This window comes from Oncorhynchus mykiss, chromosome 27 (assembly GCF_057628025.1).
Source record: "Oncorhynchus mykiss isolate SJ-2025 chromosome 27, ASM5762802v1, whole genome shotgun sequence".
In the NCBI taxonomy this organism is placed as follows: Eukaryota; Metazoa; Chordata; class Actinopteri; order Salmoniformes; family Salmonidae; genus Oncorhynchus; species Oncorhynchus mykiss.
The window spans coordinates 1,680,012-1,695,455 of NC_143048.1; the positions used below are offsets into that span (position 1 = coordinate 1,680,012).

General features: G+C 39.9%; 1 protein-coding gene across 2 annotated transcripts in view; it reads right to left on the minus strand.

Moving 5' to 3' along the window:
• Positions 1–861: 861 nt before the first annotated feature.
• LOC110507297 (ATP-binding cassette sub-family G member 1) overlaps positions 862–15,444 on the minus strand; it is a 35,965-nt gene continuing 21,382 nt past the window's right edge. For both annotated transcript variants that reach the window (XM_021587187.3, XM_021587186.3), the window contains exons 7-15: positions 10,358–10,481; positions 9,418–9,532; positions 8,978–9,123; positions 8,688–8,789; positions 8,098–8,266; positions 7,818–7,918; positions 6,916–7,074; positions 6,236–6,354; positions 862–4,315 (exon numbers count right to left, since the gene is read on the minus strand). In XM_021587187.3, the coding sequence (XP_021442862.1) occupies positions 4,087–4,315; positions 6,236–6,354; positions 6,916–7,074; positions 7,818–7,918; positions 8,098–8,266; positions 8,688–8,789; positions 8,978–9,123; positions 9,418–9,532; positions 10,358–10,481 (1,264 nt within the window). In that variant the 3' untranslated portion in view covers positions 862–4,086. The remainder of the gene's footprint in view (positions 4,316–6,235; positions 6,355–6,915; positions 7,075–7,817; positions 7,919–8,097; positions 8,267–8,687; positions 8,790–8,977; positions 9,124–9,417; positions 9,533–10,357; positions 10,482–15,444) is intronic.

Here is a 15,444-nt window from a genome sequence, read left to right on the forward strand (position 1 = left end):
GGAAATTCAAATGAGCCTCGTTGATTTACATAAATTCACTGAAAACCCAGAGTTCTCCTTCTCTCTCTCTCGCTCAAACGCTAAAGCACCAGACAGAAAACATTTCCTTCTACTGTAGGTCCTACTGTTAAAAAATATATCTGAAATGCAGCCATACACATTTGTTTTCTATTCCCTGCCATAATAGACTTTATCATGTGTACCGTTATCTATACCGTGCTACTTTGAAAACATACAATCACCTATCAAAAGATCCCAGACAAAATGTACTCAATCTACAAGCAATCATATGTTGGAAATGTACTTTTCTGTTATAGTTCTCTTAGCCTATCCAAATTAAGCCAAAAGAGGAAGTGCCCTGTTTAGACAGTGGTTGGATTATATTTACTGATGAATAACAAGGATCCCATGGGGCATAAAAAACTGAGATATTGTTCAGAAATGTAAAAATACTGTCTTTGGATTGTTTACCCTTTGAATTACTACTAATGAGCGAGGTAGGTAGACATCATCTTCCTGTTGGAGAAACCGCCTGCTCACATCAATGAGAATTTGAAGTTCTGAGAGAAAGATAAGGGCAAGCATGCTTAAAGGGTGCTAAAAAAAATGTCATGAATTGAAATGGTTGGCATTCAATGAACTTCAAAATAATAAAACCATGAGGATGGTTACTTCATCATTATTTAGATGTCATCAACAGAGAAATGTGTGCCTATCAGGTTGAGTTTGTCCTGGATGTTTTTTGTCTGGCATGTTGATCTGTCACGTTTGTGTTTGAGTGTGTGAAACCTATAACCCACCCCTAGTACCCAATACAATTATGTGGGGATATAAATAGACTAATCAAGACAGGCCATGTGAAAAATATTGCAACTTTATTAATTTCATTCATCTACAATGTCAGTACGTAACAGTTCACACGTTGCAGAAAATATGAGCTATAAACTGAGTATCTCAACACTTGAAAATAAAACATTATTCAAATACAGCTTTAGTTTGATGCAAGAATCGACCTACAAAACATTATGGAGCGGGATGTAGATTATTTTGGTAGATAAAAGGGTCTGCAGTTTACCATGAGGTAATCTACACTGAGTATACAAAACATTAAGGACACCTGCTCCTTCCATGACAGACTGACCTATGATCCCTTATTGATGTCACTTGTTCAATCCACTTCAATCAATGTAGACGAAGGGGAGGAGACAGGTTAAAGAAGGATTTTTAAGCTTTGATACATTAGAGTCCATGGCTCAACAAATTGAGGCTGTTCTGAGGAAGAAAGGGAGGAGGTGCAACTCAATATTAGGTGGGTGTTCTTAATGTTTTGTATAATCAGTGTATCGTGTAGATATAAAGAGGATTCAACGGAGGAAAAGCTAAACAATCGGAAAAACAAACCAATGTACAAAAAAATAATTTGGTAATGCCCCACATTCTTGATAGAAAGCTGTTCCAATGAGTTCAGAACTTCAGAGTGGGGTTTGTCTAAACATTAAACTTTTAAAGCCTCCTCCCCAGCAAGCCAATTAAACATATTTAATAATACTATCCTATGTACTGAAAACATGTTCATAACACTGCCATTAAAACATAGCTTTGAAATAGTGTAACATGCAACCTTTCCTCTGCAGTGTTTTATTAGAGTTTCAACCTCTGTGTGTGAAATATTGCAACACAAAATAAAGTAATGACAAAAACATACCAATCTACAAAAGCATATTATCATGTTTTGCAAAAGGTTTTGCATTGATATTTGCAGTATCTCTTTATGTAAAGTGTGTAATTTGTTTTCAAGTTTTAAAAAATTCATCATACTTTCTAGGCCAACACTTTTCAGAAAATGTACATGATTCTTGATGTGAAGTAATTATGGAATTGAATATAGGCTTGATAATCAATATTGACGTGCAATTGAATCAACATTATTAGTTCCAATGTGCAGCTGGTTCCATATGTTTTAATGCATATGGATGGTGTGTTGTAACCATGACTATGTCCAGCGGAGTATTTGTCTGTCAGGTTTGGGGTCAATTCGAAATGAAGTCGGTCAATTCGGGAAGTTAACTCAAATTCCAATTCAATGATAAATTGACCCCAACCCTGTTGTCAGTAGAACCTTACAGATGATGAGAATATAATCTTAGGTTGTCAAAGGCAGTATGAAATTGTCTGATATTTAATTAAAAACATATAAAGTATATTTTTCAGGCCATATAAGTAAACCACTAAAGAGATTAAGCAGCTTAATTTGTTTCTTGCAGTTCTGCTGTCATGTTATGCAACCTGTATATCGTTTTAATGCCTAATTCACAACTTAAAGGGATAGTTCACACTAACGACATATTGTAATTATGACATGAATGCTAAAAAGTTAGCATTTGGAGACAGTGGTCAAATAAACAAAACCAAAGCATGGATTGCTGTCTTAACTTGTCCATAGACTACTTACAGGGTAAGAAAACCAATGTAATTTTGTAATTTGGGTGAACTATCCCTTTAATGCATTCACTTTGCTATTCATTCCAATATTTTTGAGGTTTACACATGTGGCCAGTGCATGTTCCTCTCACTATGGTAAACAAATGAAAGCCATGTATATTGACAAGATGCCATGAGGTCATATCATTTCTGTGCCCTTGAAAACAAGTTCAAAAGTGACAATTTCATGCAGCGCATATCGGGAGACTTAAGACCAATGAAAAGCCGGTCTTTGCGGTTGGTAATGGCAAGGATTTTGTGAGCTGAAGCGCAACCTATCCAGCTGTGACCCTTATACTCATGGAAGAAGAGAGGATATGTTTTCTCATTTGGTTTCATTTGATTAAAAATTGTGCATAATCCTCCCTTCCTCTCAATGAAGACAGTTGTTTTGTCCTGCCCAATGCGTTCGCCAAGTAGCCAAGCCTAACAATAAAGGGTTTCGCTAGTGAGACCGCTTTGAAATACATCTTAACCAACAAAGCTTAATTAAAAATGAAAGTTTGGGAGCAGAAAAATAGAAAAAACAGTAAGTGGACATCCCCTTATATAATATAATATAATATATATGCATGTTATTTTAGCCAGCTCCCGTTTTGGACGTGCGTAAAAAACCCTCCACGCAGGCTACTTGTGTCCATATGCCCATCATGAAAGGAGAGATGAGATAATGCTGGTGACCCTTTATAACTTATTTTCCTGCTTGTTTTCCGTTTCATATGATTCCATTTCATATGACAAACCAAGCCATCCTGCAGTCTACCCTTAAAGGGAAACTTTAAGCATTTTTTCCAACTTCATATTCATCATCACCCCAACATCAACATGTGAAAATGGTGAGTTTCTATGTTTTGTTGTAAAAAAAAAGATAGAGGAAGATAAGTGTTTCCAATGACATCATCGGTGTGCATAATGTGATTTTGACCAATTGTGAGTAAACATTGCCTACTAATGGTCTACTAATTGGTTGATGATGTCATTTGAAACACTTGTTTACTACAAAACATTTAAACATGTATTTAGGAATAGCCTACTTAAAACAACTTTTTCTTTTGATTAGAATTTGATTAGAATGATTCACTCTTTTTAGGCCTCATCAATAGTGAATTACATCTTGCTTATTGACAACGTTTGGCATGTCCATGGCTCAGCCATAATGACATTTACAGTAGGCCTAGCTCATATCAGTGTGAATGCTATGTTTAATAATATATTTCCATATTGAAGCAATGCAATTACATAGAGCAATGTGGCCTGCCAACATGTTCAATATATTTAGGAAAGATGGGTAGGCCTACATTTAGTTAGTTTGGTTCTATAGGCTATTTAACAAACTAGGCTATAGCGGACTGACATTCAAATTGGCGTTGATGACAATGCAAAACATAAAAGACTGTAAAGCAACCACATATTTAGCCATGGAGAATGTTCTGATTGGCCAGTCAAGTGTCAAAATCCAGCCCCTTCGTGCCACCGCCACATAGTGTACCCATAATTCCTGCAGTGTGCATGGTGTGTTTCTGGTCACTGCCTGGAGGTCTCCAGAAGCGGTATTCCAGCATGCAAGCGATCTAGGCCTTCTTCCCCCTACCCCCACTCTCCAGTCTACCTCTCTGCACTGATCTTATAGCGCAGCACAAAGTATGCGAGGAGGCGGAGGCTCACAAAGAACATGCCGAGCACTATGAAGTCAAGATACAGTTTGGCATCTTCCACGTCAAGCTCTTTCAAGATGGCCTCCGACTTCTGGAAATGGCATGTTTCATCCTTGTTGCAGTGGAGGTCCTCCCGGTCCAGGCCATAGATGGAGAGGATGACACCTTCAAAGCCATACCTACAAAATAATAGGAACTGTTTTATGGTGCTGCTAAGATGCTAGGATGAACAGTAGTGAGGTAAGTTGAGACATTTCTTACATTCAGCATCCCTACGTCAATGGAAATACACTGAACAAAAATATAAATGGAACATGTAAAGTGTTGGTCCCATGTTTCATGAGCTGAAATAAAAGAACCCAGAAATGTTCCATATGCACAAAAAGCTTATTTCTCTAAAATGTTGTGCACAAAATGTATTAAGATAATCCATCAACCTGAATGGTGTGGCATATAAAGAAGCTGATTTAAACAGCATGATCATTACACAGGTGCACTTTGTGACTGGGAAAAATAAAAGGCCACTCTAAAATGTGCAGTTTTGTCACATAACAATGCCACAAATGTCTCAAGTTTTGAGGGAGTGTGCAATTGGCATGCTGACTGCGCGAACATCTATCAGAGCTTTTGCCAGAGAATTTAACATTCATTTCTCTACCACAAGCTGCCTCCATTTTAATTTTAGAGAATTTGACAGTATGTCCAACTGGCCTCACAACAGCAGACCATGTGTATGGCGTTGTGTGGGCCGAGCGGTTTGCTGACGTCAACGTTGTGAACAGAGTGCCCCTGTATGGGCAGATATAAGCTACGGACAACAAACGCAATGGCAATTTGAATGCACAGAAATACCGTGACGTGATCCTGAGGCCCATTGTGAGGGCCATTTTTTTTAAAAAGGTATCTGTGACCAACAGTCACCTGAAATCCATAGATTAGAACCTAATGAATACATTTTAATTGACTGATTTCCTCATATGAACTGTAACTCAGTAAAATCTTTTAAATTGTTGCATGTTGCATTTATATTTTTTGTTCAGTGTGTATATATAATTCTTTATAAGAAAGATATCTACATATATTTCAGGATGTTGTGTATCCCTGGAAATAATCCAAATTCATGTAAACATAACAGTTTTGAAAACATAGCTTGTCCAAAAAATGTGGTCACTTGGCACATCTTACCCCTGGTATGGGGTAAGTTAAGCATAGGGTGGGCCTCCCAAGTGTCGCAGCGGTCTAAGGCACTGCATCGCATGCAAGCTACCGATTTGGGTTCGATCCCGGGCTGTGTTGTAGCCATCCGCAACCGGGAGACACAATTGGCCCAGTGCCAGACTCCATGTCATCCATAAGACCTTGTGTGCCTCTGCTCTTCTATCATAGCCTCCCTTTCGCACAGATACATGTCCGTTTTTTTTTTCTCCCAATGTACCTCTTCAGTGTCATTAAGTCTATTTTTTTCATCCTTGCTGCTGCTCAAATGGACTTCACTTTTCTCACTTCTTTGGCTGCTCTGTCAAGAACCTCAATGGGGACTAGACCCCGGCTTGTTTTACATTTGTGTACACGGCGCATGATGATGTCGGCTCTGTAACAATACAAATGCACTCTTGAATTCATATGAATGACAGAATGCAAAAATAAAAATGCATATTATGTGTTAAACTGACATTTTGACTATTAGCCCACACAGTTACAAGGATGCACTTTCATGCTAGGTTTAGGACCTCATATTGTAGCTTATATAGACCTCAACTGATTGTATAAAACAATGTACTTTGGTTTAGATACAAGCATCATGAAATCTATAACACAAATTAATTTGACTTTGGGAAAATCAGTTTTTTTGGACATAACTTGCTTATCACTTTTTCCACATGGTTTCTTCTGTCACAGACTTCATGAAATTATTACCACTTCTTTGGTCACATGATTCATTTTGTGTATGGTTTCCTAGAAACAAGGGGTGGCTGAATTAACCCTTTGGCTCAACATACCCCCCTTTCCCCTACTGTTCAAGTGCTGAATACATGCCACTTTCTCAGTATTAGGGGCAGGTCACATGCTCAGGAAAAAGTATCTGAAAAACGATTTACCTGACATATGAAATGTATGACATCCACTGAAGATACCACGGAATTGTGTCGAAACTGACGAAGAAGCCAGAGAAAAGCAGTACAGGTATGGCAGTCACCGGACCTACAAACGTGGCAACCTGAGACATGGACAAGTGCAACATCAGAGGCAGGACGTGACTCACTGTAACCATGTTACATGAAAATACTGCGGTTTATAATGTCTGCTTAGAATAAAACTGGGTACCACTCTGAGAAACATAGAATTATATTCATATACTACAGGTGGGTACTGTGTAAATACAATGTGGTTGGTGTGATTGTGCCAGGAAATACAGTTAAAAATATGTATAAATATTTGTTTAATTCTAAAAAGTTGTATTTACAGATACAAGTTATACATGTAGATGGGGGGGACAGAAGAGAGGAATACAGTAGAGAGAGTGGAAGGTGGAACAGGGGATTGAAACGCTGCCTCTAGGGGCATATGTGGTACGGGGCGGCACTACCCTTAGACCAGCCACAAGCACAAAATATATATTTTTAAGAGCAAGTAATATCAATACTCAGTCGTAATTTGCTAATAATATCAATACTCTGCTGGAATGGTCACAATAGAGTTTATTTGCAAATCTCAAGCTGCAAACAATAAGGGTAGCAGTTATTATTGCGTGTTAGTATTGAGTGAATGGAGGATGTACCTGTAGAGAGGTGGAAGCCGCTCCTATCAGCAGGCCCAGAGACTGAGCCACAAGAGAGGTGAGGACTCCCAGGGCTAAGAAAAGGATGAAACGCACAGCGTCAGGTGGCTGGGACGTCATCCAGTAGACGATGCTGCAGTAGGCGACTGGGAACACTATCTGTGAAGCAAAATAAGACAAATACTTGATTGTCCATTTGTGGACACATTTGTCCTGTCAGCTTTTCTTTCATGCACACGCACGTAGTTCCACACAAGCCCAACCACACATTGACAGATTGTAAGGATAGTGTCAGTGCAGCACCCCAGGGTTGTCTAGGTGGTTAAGTGCCTTGCTGAAGGGCACAACAGCGGGAGAAGCTGTTGTTATCTAAGATTGTGATACGGCCACCTCACATTCCTCATGTTCAGCCAACAATATCACACCATGGAAAACACTTTTCTTCATGTGGAGAATAAAGGCCAAGCTATTTGTGCTTTGAAATAATAATTTCGAAATTGTTGAAAAAAGCCAAATTAGATGCTATACAATACAAATTCAATACAATAAATGAAAACATGCAGTAAACCTTCGTCACTTTAAATTTAGAGCACAGGGCGATGTCTGGTGACGCGTAAAGCCTCCTTGTGTAATGTTATTGTGGGATTTGTCCAAATCTGACAGACAGAATTGCTTTGATGCTAAATCCACTTTGATGCTAAAGCCACTTTGAGCTCCCATAACAGGTTTCTTGAGTTACAATCAATACCTTTGCTCTTTTCAGTGAATGATAGAATCATAATGTTTTTGTTGTTTTTTTCTCTTGTCTTTTACATTTTGATGAAATACCAACTTAGACCTTTTTTGGGACACAAAACTACTAAAAATGACCCTCCAGAGTTCTATGTGACATTTGTAATTACCTGGAAGGGGAGGTCCGCCATAGTCTTGGCCAGATAGTAGGCCTTCAGACTGTACCAGTAGTTCAAGTGCTCTCTTAGGAAAACTCCCATCTCTAAAGGGACTGCATTAGAGACGGAGGAAACAGCGTCATAGTAATCTCATTTAAGTAATCAGAGCCAAGGTAAATCCCAGCACAGTCTACTCCTAACATACTGTATGCAATGGCTTCCGACTTGTAAATTCATGCACTAAATCATTGCACGCAGATGCCTGTCAGTAAGAAGAGCAGAGAATACTCACAGGTCAGAACAGTAGGCATTAGAGCAGCAAACATGAGGAAGAGCATGGAGAAGAAGAGGAAGCCAGAGTTGCTGAGCACTTTCTTGGCGTCGTTGCCGATGCCCAGGTAGAGCAGGCCAATCAGAATCCCAATTCCAATGTGAGAGCAGATTCTTAGGTGAGTCAGCACCTGTAGGACCAGAACAGGAGAAGAAGAGAACATTTTTTGTTTATATATTTTCCTATCCATTGCGCTTCTGCATCTGCATTGCTTGCTCTTTGGGGTTTTATGCCAGGTATATGTAAAGCACATTGTGACAACTGCTGATGTAAAAATACATTTGGCTTTATAAAATACATTTGATTGAGAGGAAGGAGGGCAGAGAGGAAGAGGGAAAATGGAATGGCTATGCAAAGTATGGTATGAATAGATCTATTTTTTGTTTGTGTTATGACATTCTCATATCAATTTGTTGAACTTTTTCCTCTTATCCTTTTCATTTGCTTTTGAATCATATTAAAATGTTTTGGGTTCATTACGTAACATTTGGCTGTTTTAAAAAGGAAGCTGTTGCAGTATAAAAACAAAACAGTAGGTGGCAGTGTCTTACCGTATCTCTAATAATGCTTTGAAACGTCCTTTTGAACAGGATGCAGAACTGAGTCAGACAACTGGCCGAGAAACTGTGGCAGCCCTCACTGGAAGAGGAGTCCTGAAAGGATTGGAGAGCAACATAGAGAGAGAAAAACAGAGACTGAACAACCTGAAGTGCTAAGACTTCTCAACATAAATTTCCTGAAACATTGAAATGAAATGCTTTGACTCTGAAAATAAAACTTCAGTGAGATTCTTAATTTCAACCCATTGAGAGCTGTAGTAATACACTAATCCCCCCTTTACCTCCTCAGACGATTTGTGCCACAGGAAGGGATTGAGGGGTCCATTGTTCATGTCTGTCTTGTAGACCTGCTCACATTTCCTCTCCTGCACGGCCTTCACCAGACGCGCCGTCTGATCTCCGTACTCCCCAGACGCCACCTCCATCACTGGGATCAAATGGCGAGAGAGATACGCATGTCACAGAAAGCCCAGTGATTATTGCATGGGAACCATCTGTAAAAGCTATTCTGAGAAAATGTATTTTCAGTTGAACTAATAGAAATAATCGTTTCTAGAATGCTTTATACCAAAGTATACTAAAATAACTTCCTGGGACAGTTATTCTAAGAAAATAAGGCAGATTCCTGAATACACTGATATGCATGTGCAAATAAGGTTATTATAACAATGATGACAACACACTTTACTCGTTTTTTATTAAACTGGTAAGAGTTTCTCACCAAAGTCTGCAGGGTTGTGGTACGTTGGGCAGTTGAGCCCCAGCTCTCTAAGATGGGGGACCAGGTTAGGTACATTCCCTCTGTAGATACACTGGCCCTGACTAAGGACATACAGCTAGGGAGGGAAACACAGGGGCACGAAGCAATCAGGATACAGTACATTCATTTAGCAGACCATTCATTTAGTTATCAAAATAGTATTGGAATCATTGACATTAGGGGAAAAGGTTAGTCACACTAGGTACTGTATATACCAAGCATACACAGTTTGTTTTGACTTTGTTAAACAACTACATTAGCCTGTTGATTTGTTTATTTGTTGGGGACCATGCATAAGTATTGTGCCACATGTATAGCTAGCTACATACAGTGCCTTGTGAAAGTATTCGGCCCCCTTGAACTTTGCAACCTTTTGCCACATTTCAGGCTTCAAACATAAAGATATAAAACTGTATTTTTTTGTGAAGAATCAACAACAAGTGGGACACAACCATGACGTGGAACGACATTTATTGGATATTTCAAACTTTTTTAACAAATCAAAAACTGAAAAATTGGGCGTGCAAAATTATTCAGCCCCCTTAAGTTAATACTTTGTAGCGCCACCTTTTGCTGCGATTACAGCTGTAAGTCGCTTGGGGTATGTCTCTATCAGTTTTGCACATCGAGAGACTGACATTTTTTCCCATTCCTCCTTGCAAAACAGCTCGAGCGACTTGATTACACACAGGTGGATTGTATTTATCATCATTAGTCATTTAGGTCAACATTGGATCATTCAGAGATCCTCACTGAACTTTTGGAGAGAGTTTGCTGCACTGAAAGTAAAGGGGCTGAATAATTTTTTTTAATTTTTTTCATGCCAATGGCGTAGGAGTTGGTAAGACAACTCAAACAGATCTGGGACTCAGGCTAACAGAAGGCCAGGTTGGAGGCTGACCTTGTTGAAGAGCTCAAAGAGCTTGGCGCTGGGCTGGTGGATGGTGCAGATGACGGTGCGGCCACCATTGGCCAGGGCCTTCAGCAGAGACAACACCTGGAAGCAGGAGGAACTGTCCAGGCCACTGCAAAACAGGGTATAGGGGCCAAGGTTAGTATATGGTGGACAATGTCAAAGCAAAGAATAGATTTGCTTTTGTACACCTAAAGTAACATCTTAGATCATCAATATGGAGGAGAAGCAAACTAGTGAAGTGAACTGGTAGAAGGACTCCAGCACATTGCATAAACTTGCACTATATGACAAAGCAACAAACACTAACGTGAGCTACTGAAGTTAACATATTTTTTTCTGCACACATGTTCTGTAACTGATCTAATGGCTTATCACTGGACACTGATATGAATCATATGTCAGTGATTTTGACCAGGTGAGAAGACTCTTTGGATTGAGTGTGTATCACAGTGCAGTTAAGCAGTCAGAGGAGACAGAGAGGATTGGGCATCAGGAGTAAATCCCCTTAACTTGTTGTATCACGCTGCTGCTCTCAAAAACTATGACATCATTCCAGTTTTTGACCAGGTTCAATTCAAATTGAAGTCAGTCAATTCAGGAAGGAATTTTAACATTTTTAAATAAATAGATTCTCCTTTTTGATTTATTGAGAAGTCATTGAAAATAAAATATTTTCTCTAAAAATTGAATTGGAATTTCAGTTTACTACTCTACATGAATTGGCTGACAATTCAAATTGACCCAAATCCTGTTTCAGACACCTCTCTATCTCTAATAACAGTGGACAATGTACCCTAAAAACAACATTGAGCCTTAAATAACAAGATCACTTGAGAACGTTTATGGTAAGGTTAGCAAATGTGGTAGCTCTACAGTACTCTGCTGTTTATCGATTGTATTTGTCAGGGACTTTCCATCTGCCCTATCTCAGTCCCATATGTTGTCAGATTGACTTTAGAAGATACCATTTCAGATGCTTGGAATATTTACAGTGCCTATAGAAAATCTACAAACGCCTTGGATTTCTTTTGGATTTCTGTTACAAAGTGGGATTAAAATGGATTCAACCCCCTAGAGTCGATTCAAATCCATCAGTTTAAACTAGAGTTATCAGTTTTGTTTGCATTCGATGTGTCTCAATCTACCGCAATGTGGCACTTGCGGTTAAAGGTGACAGAGCTAGAAGAGCGGTGTTTGTTAGACCATGAGACATCCCGAAAATCGGTCTTCTCACAAAATCGTATGTATTATGACGCCTCTGTGGAAAGGTGAGACTCACGAACACGCACATGATGGTTGTTGCTCTAGGACGTTGAAAAAAAATGTATTGGAAGTACAGTGCACTCGGAAAGTATTCAGACCACTTGACCTTTTCCACATTTTGTTACCTTAAAGTCTTAATCTAAAATGGATAAAATAAAAAAATAGAACACCTTATTTACATAAGTATTCAGACCCTTTGTTATGAGACTTGAAAATGAGCTCAGATGTATCCTGTTTCCATTGATCCTCCTTCAGATATTTCTACAACTTGATTCAATTGATTGGACATTATTTGGAAAGGCACACACCTGTCTATATAAAATCCCACAGTTGACAGTGCATATCAGAGCAAAAACCAAGCCATGAGGTTGAAGGAATTGTCCATAGAGTTCTGAGACAGGATTGTGTCGAAGCACAGATCTGGGGAAGGGTACCAAAATAATTCTGCAGCATTGTAGGCCCCCAAAAACACAGTGGCCTCCATCATACCTCAAGTGGTCTTAAAATTCCAAATCAAATAGCGGAAGTATCCTTGGTATGACCTTCTTAAAACAATTCCATATACAGTGGGGCAAAAAATTATTTAGTCAGCCACCAATTGTGCAAGTTCTCCAACTTAAAAAGATGAGAGGCCTGTCATTTTCATCATAGGTACACTTCAACTATGACAGACAAAATGAGAAAAAAAATCCAGAAAATCACATTGTAGGATTTTTAATGAATTTATTTGCAAATTATGGTGGAAAATAAGTATTTGGTCAATAACAAAAGTTTATCTCAATACTTTGTTATATACCCTTTGTTGGCAATGACAGAGGTCAAACGTTTTCTGTAAGTCTTCACGAGGTTTTCACACACTGTTGCTGGTATTTTGGCCAATTCCTCCATGCAGATCTCCTCTAGAGCAGTGATGTTTTGGGGCTGTTGCTGGGCAACACGGACTTTCAACTCCCTCCAAAGATTTTCTATGGGGTTGAGATCTGGAGACTGGCTAGGCCACTCCAGGACCTTGAAATGCTTCTCACGAAGCCACTCCTTCATTGCCTGGGCAGTGTGTTTGGGATCATTGTCATGCTGAAAGACCCAGCCATGTTTCATCTTCAATGCCCTTGCTGATGGAAGGAGGTTTTCACTCAAAATCTCACGATACATGGCCCCATTCATTCTTTCCTTTACACGGATCAGTCAGTGACAGTGTGATTAACAAAAGGCTAAGCTGTGTCTCAATATATTTCATTTGTGATTTTCATGAATAGGAACATTTTCTAGGGGTATTTATGTCCGCTGCGTTATGCTAATTCGTTTGAGGCTATGATTGTGCTCCCGGATCCGGGTTTGAGAGTCACAAGAAGTTTTAACTTGACCATGCTTAAAGATACAGTATATTCAATGTCTGATTTGTTATTGTTACCCATCTCCCAATCACTGCCCTTCTTTATGAGGCTTTCGAAAAGCTCCCTGGTCTTTGTAGATGAGTCTTTGTAGATTAATCTGTGCTTGAAATGCAATACTTGAAATGCAGCTTCTCCTTTACCCAAATCCAGATGGCAGATGTTCTGAAAGAGCTGCAAAACCTGGACCCGTACAAATCAGCTGGGCTTAACAATCTGGACCCTCTATTTCTGAAACTATCCGCCGCTATTGTCACAACCCCTATTACCAGCCTGTTCAACCTCTCTTTCATATCGTCTGAGATCCCCCAAGGACTGGAAATCTGCCTCTTCAAAGGGGGACCCAAACTGTTACAGACCTATATCCATCCTGCCCTGCCTATCTAAGGTCTTCGAAAGCCAAGTCAATAAACAGATCACTGACCATCTCGAATCCCACCGTACCTTCTCCGCTGTGCAATCTGGTTTCCGAGCAGGTCACGGGTGCACCTCAGCCCGCTCAAGGTACTAAACGATATCATAACCGCCATCGAAAAAAGACAGTACTGTGCAGCCGTCTTCATCGACCTGGCCAAGGCTTTCGACTCTGTCAATCACCATATTCTTATCGGCAGACTCAGTAGCCTCGGTTTTGCTAATGACTGCCGTGCCTGGTTCACCAACTACTTTGCAGACAGAGTTCAGTGTGTCAAATCGGAGGGCATGTTGTCCGGTCCTCTGGCAGTCTCTATGGGGGTGCCACAGGGTTCAATTCTTGGGCCGACTCTTTTCTCTGTTATATATCAATTATGTTGCTCTTGCTGCGGGCGATTCCCTGATGCACCTCTACGCAGACGACACCATTCTGTATACTTCTGGCCCTTCCATGGACACTGTGCTATCTAACCTCCAAACGAGCTTCAACGCCATACAACACTCCTTCCGTGGCCTCCAACTGCTCTTAAACGCTAATAAAACCAAATGCATGCTTTTCAACTGTTTGCTGCCTGCACCCGCACGCCGACTAGCTTTCTATTTCGCAACAAAGCCTCCTTCACTCACGCCGCCAAACTTACTCTAGTAAAACTGACTATCCTACCGATCCTCGACTTCGGCGATGTCATCTACAAAATGGCTTCCAATACTCTACTCAGAAAACTGGATGCAGTTTATCACAGTGCCATCCGCTTTGTTACTAAAGCACCTTATACCACCCACCACTGCGACCTGTATGCTCTAGTCGGCTGGCCCTCGCTACATATTCTTCGCCAGACCCACTGGCTCCAGGTCATCTACAAGTCCATGCTAGGTAAAGCTCCGCCTTATCTCAGTTCACTGGTCACGATGGCAACACCCACCCGTAGCACGCGCTTCAGCAGGTGTATCTCACTGATCATCCCTAAAGCCAACACCTCATTTGGCCGCCTTTCCTTCCAGTTCTCTGCTGCCTGTGACTGGAACGAATTGCAAAAATCATTGAAGTTGGAGACTTTTATCTCCCTCACCAACTTTAAACATCTGCTATCTGAGCAGCTAACCGATCGCTGCATCTGTACATAGTCCATCGGTAAATAGCCCACCCAATTTACCTACCTCATCCCCATACTGTTTTTATTTATTTACATTTCTGCTCTTTTGCACACCAGTATCTCTACCTGCACATGACCATCTGATCATTTATCACTCGTGTTAATCTGCTAAAATGTTTATTATTCGCCTACCTCCTCATGCCTTTTGCACACAATGTATATAGACTCCTTTTTTCCCCTTTTTTTCTACTGTGTTATTAACTTGTTTATTGTTTACTCCATGTGTAACTCTGTGTTGCTGTCTGTTCACACTGCTATGCTTTATCTTGGCCAGGTCGCAGTTGTAAATGAGAACTTGTTCTCAACTAGCCTACCTGGTTAAATGAAGGTGAAATAAAAATAAAAATAAAACTTGACTGAGGGACCTCAAATCAAATCAAATTTTATTGGTCACATACACATGGTTAGCAGATGTTAATGCGAGTGTAGTGAAACGTTTGTGCTTCTAGTTCCGACCATGCAGTAATATCTAACAAGTAATCTAACAATTTCACAACAACTACCTTATACACACAAGTGTAAAGGAATGAATAAGAACATGAGAACACGAAGCGAGGCGGCCATATCTGTTGGTGCCGGACCTTACAGATGTTGTATGTATGAGGGACAGACGAAGGGGTAGTCAGAATAATTTTTTACTTAACTAATTTAGGCAATTTTTTTGTTATTGAATTTTTATCAATTTAAAAAAGTGTATAATTTTCTTTTCACTTTGACATTATGGAGTATTTTGTGTAGAGCAATGACAAAATGTTGTGTGTGAGCTTCAGGAGTAGGCTAATCCCTACAGATGGTACAAATGTAAACCAAAGGGAGACAAATGGCTGCTTTTTGGTCATTAAGGACTTTG